Below are 13,363 nucleotides of genomic sequence, written 5' to 3' on the forward strand. Positions count from 1 at the left end.
TTTTGAAAGAAAATGTCTTCGTCTATTTCAACGTCTAAAAAAAGAAAGCACGTGAGTTTATCGATAAAAACGAAAGTAGAAATTTTAAAAAAATTAGATGAAGGTTCTTCAGTAAAATCTCTTAGTGAGATTTATAACGTAGGGACTCAAACCATTTATGATCTTCGAAAAGACGGTCAAAAGAAAAAAATACTGGCTCTATTTTCAAATTCCGAGCGAGAAGATGCAATGAAAAAACGAAAGACTTTGCATCAGGCAAAAAATTAGGATGTCGACAAAGTATTAATGGAGTGGATAAGACAGAGAAGATCAGAAAACTTTCCTTTAACTAGACAAATAATTATGGCTCAAGCGAAAAATTTTCATGATGAGCTTGGCATAGAAAAAAATTGCGAATACAGCATAGGATGGTTTGCCAGATTCAAAGAGAGAAACGGCATTCGATTAACAAAATTTTGCGGTGAAAAAGCCTCAGCCGATATAGAAGCCGCTGAAAATTATGTAGATTTTGTGCTGAATGTGGTTCAGACTCAGAACTTGACCCTAGAGCAAATTTTTAACGTTGATGAAACGGGTCTGTATTACAAGTATCTACCAGATACTACCTATACTACAACAGATGAAATCAATCCTGGTGGCTTCAAAATTGCGAAGGATAGGCTGACATTATTAGCCTGCGCGAATGCAGCGGGCACGTGTAAATTGAAACTGACTGTAGTCGGCAAAAGTAAAAATCCCCGGGCATTAAAAGGTGTCAAAGTTTTGCCTGTAGTTTATACAGCTAATAAAAAAGCTTGGATCACGCAGGAACTTTTCACGGAATGGTTCAAGAAGGAATTTGTGCCTAAATCACGCGCACATTGTAAATCGGTGGGATTGCCCGATGACTGTAAAATTGTTTTGTTTTTAGACAACTGTACGGCACATCCACCTGCAGCCGTTTTAACTGCCAGTAATATTGAAATTCAATATCTCCCCCCAAACTGTACGTCCTTGATACAGCCTCTCGATCAAGGCATTTTACGCAGCTTGAAATGCCGCTGTAAGGTTGAGTTTTTAAAGAAGCTGATCGACGCAGCAAATGAAGGAAAATCAGTCCAAGATTTTCTGAAAACATTCACCGTGAAAGATGCTATATGGTTGTCAGCGAAAGCATGGGAATTTGTTTCCCACGATACATTAACTCACGCATGGCGGAAGTTAATTCCGACTTGTATTTTTTTAGAAGAAGATGTTGACGACTCTCCTTTTGAAGGGTTTAAAATTTCAAAAGAAAAAGATTTTCAAAATGAGCTCCGGGAATACTCTCGAAAATGGTTAGAGCGGGACTTAATGTCAGAAGCAGAGATTAATGAGTGCTTTAATATAGATAACGACGTTCCAATTGTAAACGAAATGACAGATTCTGAAATTATTCAGATGGTGTTGAACCCAGGCGCAGAACAAAACGAAAGTGACGACGAAGATGAAGCTGAACAAGTATCTGTCATATCTAATGAACGATGTATCCAACTAACTAAAGAACTAATAGCTGGAATGGAACAGAAGTCATTTATTGAGGAAACTCATGTAATGGCTGTTTATAAAATCCAACAGTTGTTTCTCAATCAAAAACCAAAGTTTTGTCAGCTAAAAGTTGATGAAATGTTTAAAAAATAAATATATGCGAATTTTGTAATTTTTAAACTTACTTTTCTTGTCAAAACTTTTAAATGTTATTAAAATGTTATTTTTCTATTTTTGTTAATTGAAGAGAACTTTTCTTTTCTTACAATGTTTTACTTTGTTTTCATTGTAATTTGGGTTCGATAAAACATCGATAAACTACGTTTTTTTGCCGATCCAGAAAACCGGGAAATTCAGACATCCGGGATAGCGATGGTCCCGAGCATCCCGGATAATTGGTTCTCTACTGTATTTTAAATTCTGCCTTGTCCATGGAGGAGATGTAATAGTCAACTGAGGAGTCATTTTATATTATAAAATATAAAATGTCAATGAAGACTAGTTCATTAATTATTGGGTACAACTGATATGAGTTTAACATTAATAAGTAAATAATAAAATATTTAATTATTAGAGATAGAGCTACTTCCAATTAATCATGCTGCTATGAAAGGAAACATCCATTTTTAATCTAGGTGTACAATTTTTTAAGTAACTCTTACTGAATAGTAATAAATTAAAATGTAAAGACTATTGAAATAAAAATTCAGACTCCACATGAAAGTTGGGTGTTGAGGTTACTCTTTTATGAACATTTTATGCAAATTAAACATGCTGTCATCCAAATAACGTTTTTGTTTTTTCTCTTTTCTTCTTGTTATTGTTTCTTTTTTCCCTGGGCACAAACGGCTTGCTCTATCAATTTCTAAAAATTTAAGTACATTTAATCACGATTTTTCTGTTAAATCTTTTTCTGATACAGATTTTAAAGTTTCTTGCTCTTTTTTTTTTTTTTTTTTTTTGCTTTCTTCAAACAATATAGGGTTTTCTTTTAATTTCTGTCCAGCTTGTCTCATACTAAGTTTTTTCTGCTCCCTTCTCTTTTACATTTGAACATTTGATTGCTTTCTTTTTTTTACATTTTGGTTTTGCCATTTTTTTTCCTAAAATTTGAAGAGAAAAAAAATGTTTAACATCACAGAAATTATTTAGAAAAATTGCCAATATTTACTTCTCGGATAAGAAAAAGTTCAACTTAATTGATTTTCTTTAAAAATACAAACAAATTAACACTTTTGTTGCATTTTAAAAAATAAAAGAAAATAGTTTTTTAATTATTAAAATTGTATTATGGTTATCTAACACATTGTCTCTTCCATTGACTGTGTCTTCTCCTCTGTGGACTTGTTATGTCCACGGAGGAGACAAAAACTAGTTCTTGATTTTTAATTTTAAAGTTACAAAAATGGGACAGTTCTTTTTATTAAATATACTATTTTTGCAATCTTCATCTATCATCTATCAAAAATAAAATGATTTTCTCTTACCTTCTTTATGATGTCCACGGAGTATACGGTGAGAACTTTACCAAACCCCAGTTGAACACAACAATCCAAAACTGACACCAAAGAGAACAAAAACAACTGATAGTTAACATTAAAAAATGGAATGGTTACCTTTCCCAGAAGCTATCTTATAGGGATTTCGCATATGCTGCCCTTTATTGCATATTTACCGAACTATATTAATTATCCATGGAGGGAGATTTCATTTTTGATGGACAAAGTTTACTAGTCATTTATTTTATAAAAATAATTTTTTTTTAAATATTAAATAAAAAGTTACTATAAACATTTAACTAGGTAAAACTACAAAAATCATTAAAATAACATTTAAATTGTTTAACAGCCATTAAAAATTATTTTGTGTCACAGACGTAGGGACGTCCACAGAGGGGATTTTGAAGTTATGTTTATTACAAAATAAGAATGAAATATTAAATACATTTAGCAGAAATGCATAGGGTTTGTTAGCTAGAACTGTACAAAAAATGATGAAGAGAAATATTAAGAAATCTGCTGTATTTCCTAATATTTATTACTAAGGGACTTAAAAAATCACCTTTTTGTGAGAATGACCCTTATATAGTTGTATTTAAGAAAATCAATATATTATTAACATTTTTTAATTAATTTTGAAAAAAAGTTCAATACAACTTACTAGAGTGATAATTGATACACCACTTAAAAAACTTTATAATTCTGTTTGTTACCTTACACTAATTTTTTAGAATTCCTGAAATCATAAATAAACTTTTCTCTTTTTTAATAAAAAGTAGGTGTGTGTATTAAATAATTCTTAATGCACACAGAGCTAAAAGACAGGACTTACGTTTTCCAACTTTAATTAGAGTTCTGTTTTAACTCGTAATATGGAAATTTCTAGAGAAATACAAACCTTTCCTGCGGACCCATTGTAAACCTTAAGCAAAATTGCAATTAATAATTAAAACTATAACAAATATCCATGCGCAGAGAGGGGGGGAATGTAATATGCTCGCTGTGAATCCAGATAGTTGTGCAGTAGTAATAATTGAGTATCTACGATTGTTACTAGCGTAAAACAAAGCTATTTGATCTTTAGTAGATAATGGCAGTAGTACGATACATTTTAAAAGCTTAAATATACAGCCCAACAATCACTCTTAAAAGTGATGAGAAATTTTTCCTGTTCTAGGAGAGATAATGCAGTGTTTAAGAAATGACAATTTAACAGGAAATGAAATTAATGGTGGCCCGTTAGTCCAGGACCTGTAAAATTTCCTCTATATTTATTTGTTACGGTGAAATAATTTTTCAAGTGTACATTGATTAACCTCAAATGAGAATTGTAGGAAATTTTGCAAATTAAGAAACAAAACTGTTGTGCTTAAAAACTTTTTTCTCTTTACCATCATTTTGACCCTTATTTTCTTTGCATTCAAAATTACCATTATTTTAAATGTCCACTACAATCAAAATACTTGAAATATTATTAATAATTAAAAGAAGAACTTAGTATGTTTTTATTTTCTAAGCAAAATTATTTTTGCTTCTAATTCTTATACATTGTTAATTTACAATTATAATTCCTATTGAATTATTCTCAAATTATGCACCTGTGTCCTGGGGAACCATAAGTTCCTCAATTTAGCACTGTGAAGCATTCCAATTATAAAGTTTTATATTTTTAGTTGTTAGGTGACAATATCTTCTTATTAACTGATATTAGTCTGTCTTTGAACGGCAAAAATTCTAAAAGTGGGTAGCCAATTAAAAAAGTTAGGAAATTACTGAACTATCGCACTTACTCTTTTTGATTATAAATGAATATACCATGTGTATTTAATTGTCATTTTTGCTTTCATAGTTTTTTTTCTTTGCGTCTCTTTAGAATACTTGTTCGAATTGATAGCTGGGAGAAAGAGAGTCAATATCCTAATGGGCATCTTGTTCAAGTCTTGGGTGAAATTGGAGACATAGAAACAGAAGTTCAGTCCTTATTAATTGAACATGAGCTTTTGGTTAAAGAATTTCCACAGAACCTGGTAATATCGTGCATTGTTTTGGAAACATTAATTAGATTTTTTACAGGCTTCCTTCTCGTTGCTTACTATAAGGCCTAGATTAAATCTTTGTCCTATTTATAATAAAATACTTGATAGATATATGCATGTCATCAAAGACTATCAAATATTTTTCAGTTTATTTGTAAAGTATGTCACATGTATGTATTTCTGTGAAATACGTCTGAAATAAATTAAAGGGAGATAATAATTGTGATTCAATGTTGTGCAGTTTTTGTAATTAGCATTTTTTGTTTAATTACATGAAACCATGTAAATGAAAAAAAAAATTTTTTTGCAATTTATTTTAAACATTGAATGTAAATAAACATTGGTGAATGTTTATTTTTTTAAAGAAAAATTTATCAATGTTTAAATCATTAGAAATAACTTAACAAAAAAAATGTGTTATAATATGTTGTATATAATATGTTGTTCTGGTAATTAATTATGTATCAAAGAAAGAAAGTAAAGAGCAATCAAGTTTTGCTGTTTGTTTTCTTTACAATAAGGACATAAATTCTCTTTTTTTATTTTAATTTGACTCATATTCTAATGGCAATTAATTTGCAATCCTAACAATAATGGTGAATATAAGTTCGGCAATCATTTAAAATTCTGACTAATTTATTTTTACGTATAAGTTTTTTCATTAATTTTTTAATATCTTTTTTATATATTTTATCCTTTTATATTTATTCTTTTTATTTATTTATTTTCATTGTTAGATGATAGATAACTATATATTAATAATATATCTTTCAATTTTACTATTTATTTTATTAAATTGGGAGGACGTTTAATTTATTTGTTACTTCATCTATATATAATCCCCATTTAATCAATACAAAACAAATGAAATAAAACAAAAATACGACCACCGAAGCCGACGTCTTCAGGGGGTACCGGCCCCGGTAGCCATTAAAAACAAAACCATTTCTATTTGAGGGAGAAGCAAAAGCTTAAAATATCTCCCTCAGTACCCCGATGGTTTTGTATAGAGGTCCAGGAAAAACAAGATACATTCAAAAGAATAAACAAATTACGAAAAGAAAATCAATAAAAATCATCAGAAAATTAAAAACTCACATTCACAGGTCAAGAATCAACTTCAAAAGCGGAGGAAAAGAAAACACTAAAAACTGAAAAACAACGCCCCCTATAATAATGCGCAGTAAAAGTTTAAAAATGATATGAAAAGGTCAGGAGAAGGAGATACGTAGATAAATTAATAGAATGCTTAACTGGGGCTGCTCAGTTAAGACTAGAATTGCGCCCTGTTAAAAGAAAAAATATTAAAAAAAAACCTAAAAACCATCAATCATTTTTTTAATTAAAAAATTAACATTACAAAAATTAAAAGGAAAATCATTTTTACTCAAATTATTTAAAAAATTATCCACAGCTTCTCGAAAACTTTCAACATTATTACAAATTTTCTTGATCCTAACTAATTGCGAAAAAACAAGATTTTTGAATATTTTACTACACAAATTAGTTTTAAAGTTGCAGAAAAAAATAACATTAAAATTAAAGGCTTTTCTTTTATCAAACACACCAATTTTAATAAAATTGTTAACAATATCAATTTTAAAATCTAAATATTCAATATTAAAGCAATTTTCATTAGTTTTTTTCAGGACCAAATCACCAGGATAAATTGTATAAATAAAATTAAAATCGTCACAATTAAACAAAATCAAATCATCAATATAACGGAAAGCATTAAGTACTTTATGTTCAAGAAATTTAGCCTCAAAAAAGTGCAAAAAAATGTTGGCAAAAGCCCCAGAAAAGGAATTACCTTGTGGAATTCCAATAATTTGTTTATAAAAATCTAAACCATTAAAAAGAACATTCTCAAAAAGATTAAACTTGCATAAATCTAACCAGTTAAACCTATCAATTTTTTCATCAAATAAATACTTGTCATAAATACCTTCACAAATCTCAATAATTTTTTCATGTGGTATGCTGGTATACAAATTTTCAAAATCAAAAGTGTTAATGCTGGAAATATCATTACTTTTAATAAAATCCAAAACTTCAACATTACTTTCAATAATAATATTTTTCTCCTTTTTAATTTTAAGCAAAATAATTTTTAAAAAACAAAAAAACCTTTTACTAATATCAGAATTATAACTATTAGTACCACATGCTATAAACCTAAATTTAATTGGATTTTTATGAAATTTAACTATTGGAAATAAATATGGAAATGTAATCCTATTTAATTTAAATTTTAATTTTTTACTAAATGCAATAATTCTTTTTTCAATAACTTTTTTATCTTCTTTTAACTTTAAATAGGTATTATTTGCATTATATTCTCCAATAATCAATTTTTTAAAAAAATATTTACACATAATACAAAAATTATTTGAAGCTTTATCAACAACAGTAACAATGAATTTATCCTTAAGATTTTTAATTTTTCTAGATAAATCATAATCAATAAAAGTACCTTTAGGAAAAGAACTAAAACTGGTATTAAATAAATTAAATCTAACCCTTTCAATAATTTTAGCCTTCCACTCAGAAAAACCCTCAACAGGCCAATGATATTTTCTGGAAATTTTTGCAATAAAAAAATCTAGATCTTTTTTAATGGATAAAATAAAATCTTCTTTTTTCATCTTAACTCTGGTTCTAAATTTTGAACCCTTACTTAAAATGCTAATTAGATCCTGATCACCCACAATTTCCAAATTTCCGGTAATAACATGTCCATAATCATTATCAATAAATTTTGAAAAACCCTCCTCATTACAATAACAATCAGATTTAGAAATACAATTAAGATTTCGACTAAAAAAATTATAATTACACACCTTTTTCCTAAGTGTAGAAGAATATTTAAAAGCAGCAGTAACTCTAATTTGTTCTAAAGGAAATAAATCAGAAAGACCATGAATAATCTGTGGTAACTTAGCATTTTCAAAATTCTTATCATGAAAATTAATCGTACAAAAAACCCTTTCGACTTTAGAAACATTATTAAAAAGCAAATCAGTTTTATTAACACCAATTTTTGATTTAATTAAATCCAAAACTATAAATTTAACAAGTTCAGTATCAAATTTAATTTTAGAACCAAATTTAATAAGGAAATTTTTTAAAATTTTATTTTTAAAACCAAAAATATATTTCCTAATAGTGAAAATATTATTCAAATTAACAGGTAAGTTACAAAAATTCGAAAACTCATCAAACTCAATAAATTTACCCTTACCTTTTCCACCTCCCCTTTTACTTCTAAATTTTGAATCACAAACACCAGGAAAATCAAAAACTTTTAATTTATTATAAATACAAAAATCTTCAGTATTAACAGTACCTTCCCCATTAAATTTACTATTTAATCCATAAGGAAAAAGAGTCTTAAGACTACCAATGTAAATATTTTCTAAATCAAGTCTTTTATCTAAATTTTCCATAAAATCCAAAATAAAAAGAGTAACATTATTAAAATCATGAAATTGAAAATGTAAAATTTCATAATCCGTGGAACAATTACTATTATTAAAATTTTTTATAGCTGATCTGTGGGAATTAATCCGCTTATGAAATTCAAGACCTGTCTGACCAACATAACACAAATTACAACAATTGCACTGAATTAAATAAATAATATTAATACTTTTACAAAAAAATACATTAGAATGACTGTCAATTTGAGAACTATCAGCCAAAGGACAAGTTTTACATTTTTTATTACAACATTTCTTAAACTTTTTAAATTTTTTTATATTTTTAAATTTATTTAAACAAAATATTTGACTTAGTAACTTTTTGTCCGAAGTAATCCCTAAGTCAAGACTAACTTCAGTGCTCCTTGTTTGGGCGTGCGACGAGCCAGGCGCCATAAAATAATTATATATTGTACTTTGCATTATTTTAAAATTAACCTAAAAGGAAATACTAAATTAGACAAATAAAACCTAGACATCCAACAAAACCCTTTGACGCTTTAAATTAATTAGAAAACACCTGAAGCATGAAATAAAAACAAAATAATTACAAAATAATTTTTCAAATAAGAAAAGCGCAAATGCAGCATAAACCAAATTTGAAAATTACAATACTGAAAGAAAACACAAATAATTAAGATCAAAAGGAAAAAACTTCTTTGAAAAAAACGCGCTAAAAAGCAGCAGAAATTTCAGAAAAAAGTATCAATACAAAACAAATGAAATAAAACAAAAATACGACCACCGAAGCCGACGTCTTCAGGGGGTACCGGCCCCGGTAGCCATTAAAAACAAAACCATTTCTATTTGAGGGAGAAGCAAAAGCTTAAAATATCTCCCTCAGTACCCCGATGGTTTTGTATAGAGGTCCAGGAAAAACAAGATACATTCAAAAGAATAAACAAATTACGAAAAGAAAATCAATAAAAATCATCAGAAAATTAAAAACTCACATTCACAGGTCAAGAATCAACTTCAAAAGCGGAGGAAAAGAAAACACTAAAAACTGAAAAACAACGCCCCCTATAATAATGCGCAGTAAAAGTTTAAAAATGATATGAAAAGGTCAGGAGAAGGAGATACGTAGATAAATTAATAGAATGCTTAACTGGGGCTGCTCAGTTAAGACTAGAATTGCGCCCTGTTAAAAGAAAAAATATAAAAAAAAACCTAAAAACCATCAATCATTTTTTTAATTAAAAAATTAACATTACAAAAATTAAAAGGAAAATCATTTTTACTCAAATTATTTAAAAAATTATCCACAGCTTCTCGAAAACTTTCAACATTATTACAAATTTTCTTGATCCTAACTAATTGCGAAAAAACAAGATTTTTGAATATTTTACTACACAAATTAGTTTTAAAGTTGCAGAAAAAAATAACATTAAAATTAAAGGCTTTTCTTTTATCAAACACACCAATTTTAATAAAATTGTTAACAATATCAATTTTAAAATCTAAATATTCAATATTAAAGCAATTTTCATTAGTTTTTTTCAGGACCAAATCACCAGGATAAATTGTATAAATAAAATTAAAATCGTCACAATTAAACAAAATCAAATCATCAATATAACGGAAAGCATTAAGTACTTTATGTTCAAGAAATTTAGCCTCAAAAAAGTGCAAAAAAATGTTGGCAAAAGCCCCAGAAAAGGAATTACCTTGTGGAATTCCAATAATTTGTTTATAAAAATCTAAACCATTAAAAAGAACATTCTCAAAAAGATTAAACTTGCATAAATCTAACCAGTTAAACCTATCAATTTTTTCATCAAATAAATACTTGTCATAAATACCTTCACAAATCTCAATAATTTTTTCATGTGGTATGCTGGTATACAAATTTTCAAAATCAAAAGTGTTAATGCTGGAAATATCATTACTTTTAATAAAATCCAAAACTTCAACATTACTTTCAATAATAATATTTTTCTCCTTTTTAATTTTAAGCAAAATAATTTTTAAAAAACAAAAAAACCTTTTACTAATATCAGAATTATAACTATTAGTACCACATGCTATAAACCTAAATTTAATTGGATTTTTATGAAATTTAACTATTGGAAATAAATATGGAAATGTAATCCTATTTAATTTAAATTTTAATTTTTTACTAAATGCAATAATTCTTTTTTCAATAACTTTTTTATCTTCTTTTAACTTTAAATAGGTATTATTTGCATTATATTCTCCAATAATCAATTTTTTAAAAAAATATTTACACATAATACAAAAATTATTTGAAGCTTTATCAACAACAGTAACAATGAATTTATCCTTAAGATTTTTAATTTTTCTAGATAAATCATAATCAATAAAAGTACCTTTAGGAAAAGAACTAAAACTGGTATTAAATAAATTAAATCTAACCCTTTCAATAATTTTAGCCTTCCACTCAGAAAAACCCTCAACAGGCAAATGATATTTTCTGGAAATTTTTGCAATAAAAAAATCTAGATCTTTTTTAATGGATAAAATAAAATCTTCTTTTTTCATCTTAACTCTGGTTCTAAATTTTGAACCCTTACTTAAAATGCTAATTAGATCCTGATCACCCACAATTTCCAAATTTCCGGTAATAACATGTCCATAATCATTATCAATAAATTTTGAAAAACCCTCCTCATTACAATAACAATCAGATTTAGAAATACAATTAAGATTTCGACTAAAAAAATTATAATTACACACCTTTTTCCTAAGTGTAGAAGAATATTTAAAAGCAGCAGTAACTCTAATTTGTTCTAAAGGAAATAAATCAGAAAGACCATGAATAATCTGTGGTAACTTAGCATTTTCAAAATTCTTATCATGAAAATTAATCGTACAAAAAACCCTTTCGACTTTAGAAACATTATTAAAAAGCAAATCAGTTTTATTAACACCAATTTTTGATTTAATTAAATCCAAAACTATAAATTTAACAAGTTCAGTATCAAATTTAATTTTAGAACCAAATTTAATAAGGAAATTTTTTAAAATTTTATTTTTAAAACCAAAAATATATTTCCTAATAGTGAAAATATTATTCAAATTAACAGGTAAGTTACAAAAATTCGAAAACTCATCAAACTCAATAAATTTACCCTTACCTTTTCCACCTCCCCTTTTACTTCTAAATTTTGAATCACAAACACCAGGAAAATCAAAAACTTTTAATTTATTATAAATACAAAAATCTTCAGTATTAACAGTACCTTCCCCATTAAATTTACTATTTAATCCATAAGGAAAAAGAGTCTTAAGACTACCAATGTAAATATTTTCTAAATCAAGTCTTTTATCTAAATTTTCCATAAAATCCAAAATAAAAAGAGTAACATTATTAAAATCATGAAATTGAAAATGTAAAATTTCATAATCCGTGGAACAATTACTATTATTAAAATTTTTTATAGCTGATCTGTGGGAATTAATCCGCTTATGAAATTCAAGACCTGTCTGACCAACATAACACAAATTACAACAATTGCACTGAATTAAATAAATAATATTAATACTTTTACAAAAAAATACATTAGAATGACTGTCAATTTGAGAACTATCAGCCAAAGGACAAGTTTTACATTTTTTATTACAACATTTCTTAAACTTTTTAAATTTTTTTATATTTTTAAATTTATTTAAACAAAATATTTGACTTAGTAACTTTTTGTCCGAAGTAATCCCTAAGTCAAGACTAACTTCAGTGCTCCTTGTTTGGGCGCGCGACGAGCCAGGCGCCATAAAATAATTATATATTGTACTTTGCATTATTTTAAAATTAACCTAAAAGGAAATACTAAATTAGACATATAAAACCTAGACATCCAACAAAACCCTTTGACGCTTTAAATTAATTAGAAAACACCTGAAGCATGAAATAAAAACAAAATAATTACAAAATAATTTTTCAAATAAGAAAAGCGCAAATGCAGCATAAACCAAATTTGAAAATTACAATACTGAAAGAAAACACAAATAATTAAGATCAAAAGGAAAAAACTTCTTTGAAAAAAACGCGCTAAAAAGCAGCAGAAATTTCAGAAAAAAGTATCAATACAAAACAAATGAAATAAAACAAAAATACGACCACCGAAGCCGACGTCTTCAGGGGGTACCGGCCCCGGTAGCCATTAAAAACAAAACCATTTCTATTTGAGGGAGAAGCAAAAGCTTAAAATATCTCCCTCAGTACCCCGATGGTTTTGTATAGAGGTCCAGGAAAAACAAGATACATTCAAAAGAATAAACAAATTACGAAAAGAAAATCAATAAAAATCATCAGAAAATTAAAAACTCACATTCACAGGTCAAGAATCAACTTCAAAAGCGGAGGAAAAGAAAACACTAAAAACTGAAAAACAACGCCCCCTATAATAATGCGCAGTAAAAGTTTAAAAATGATATGAAAAGGTCAGGAGAAGGAGATACGTAGATAAATTAATAGAATGCTTAACTGGGGCTGCTCAGTTAAGACTAGAATTGCGCCCTGTTAAAAGAAAAAATATTAAAAAAAAACCTAAAAACCATCAATCATTTTTTTAATTAAAAAATTAACATTACAAAAATTAAAAGGAAAATCATTTTTACTCAAATTATTTAAAAAATTATCCACAGCTTCTCGAAAACTTTCAACATTATTACAAATTTTCTTGATCCTAACTAATTGCGAAAAAACAAGATTTTTGAATATTTTACTACACAAATTAGTTTTAAAGTTGCAGAAAAAAATAACATTAAAATTAAAGGCTTTTCTTTTATCAAACACACCAATTTTAATAAAATTGTTAACAATATCAATTTTAAAATCTAAATATTCAATATTAAAGCAATTTTCATTAGTTTTTTTCAG

The 13,363-nt window shown here is 27.2% G+C and overlaps 1 protein-coding gene across 2 annotated transcripts in view; it reads left to right on the top strand.

Moving 5' to 3' along the window:
* LOC107446239 (DIS3-like exonuclease 1) overlaps positions 1-13,363 on the top strand; it is a 64,211-nt gene that overhangs the window by 18,866 nt on the left and 31,982 nt on the right. For both annotated transcript variants that reach the window (XM_087165818.1, XM_043040606.3), the window contains exon 10: positions 4,879-5,032. In XM_087165818.1, coding sequence (XP_087021944.1) covers positions 4,879-5,032 — 154 coding nt within the window. The remainder of the gene's footprint in view (positions 1-4,878; positions 5,033-13,363) is intronic.

Source organism: Parasteatoda tepidariorum, chromosome 6 (assembly GCF_982258835.1).
Source record: "Parasteatoda tepidariorum strain Cologne lab strain chromosome 6, Ptep-v5.0, whole genome shotgun sequence".
Taxonomy (NCBI): Eukaryota; Metazoa; Arthropoda; class Arachnida; order Araneae; family Theridiidae; genus Parasteatoda; species Parasteatoda tepidariorum.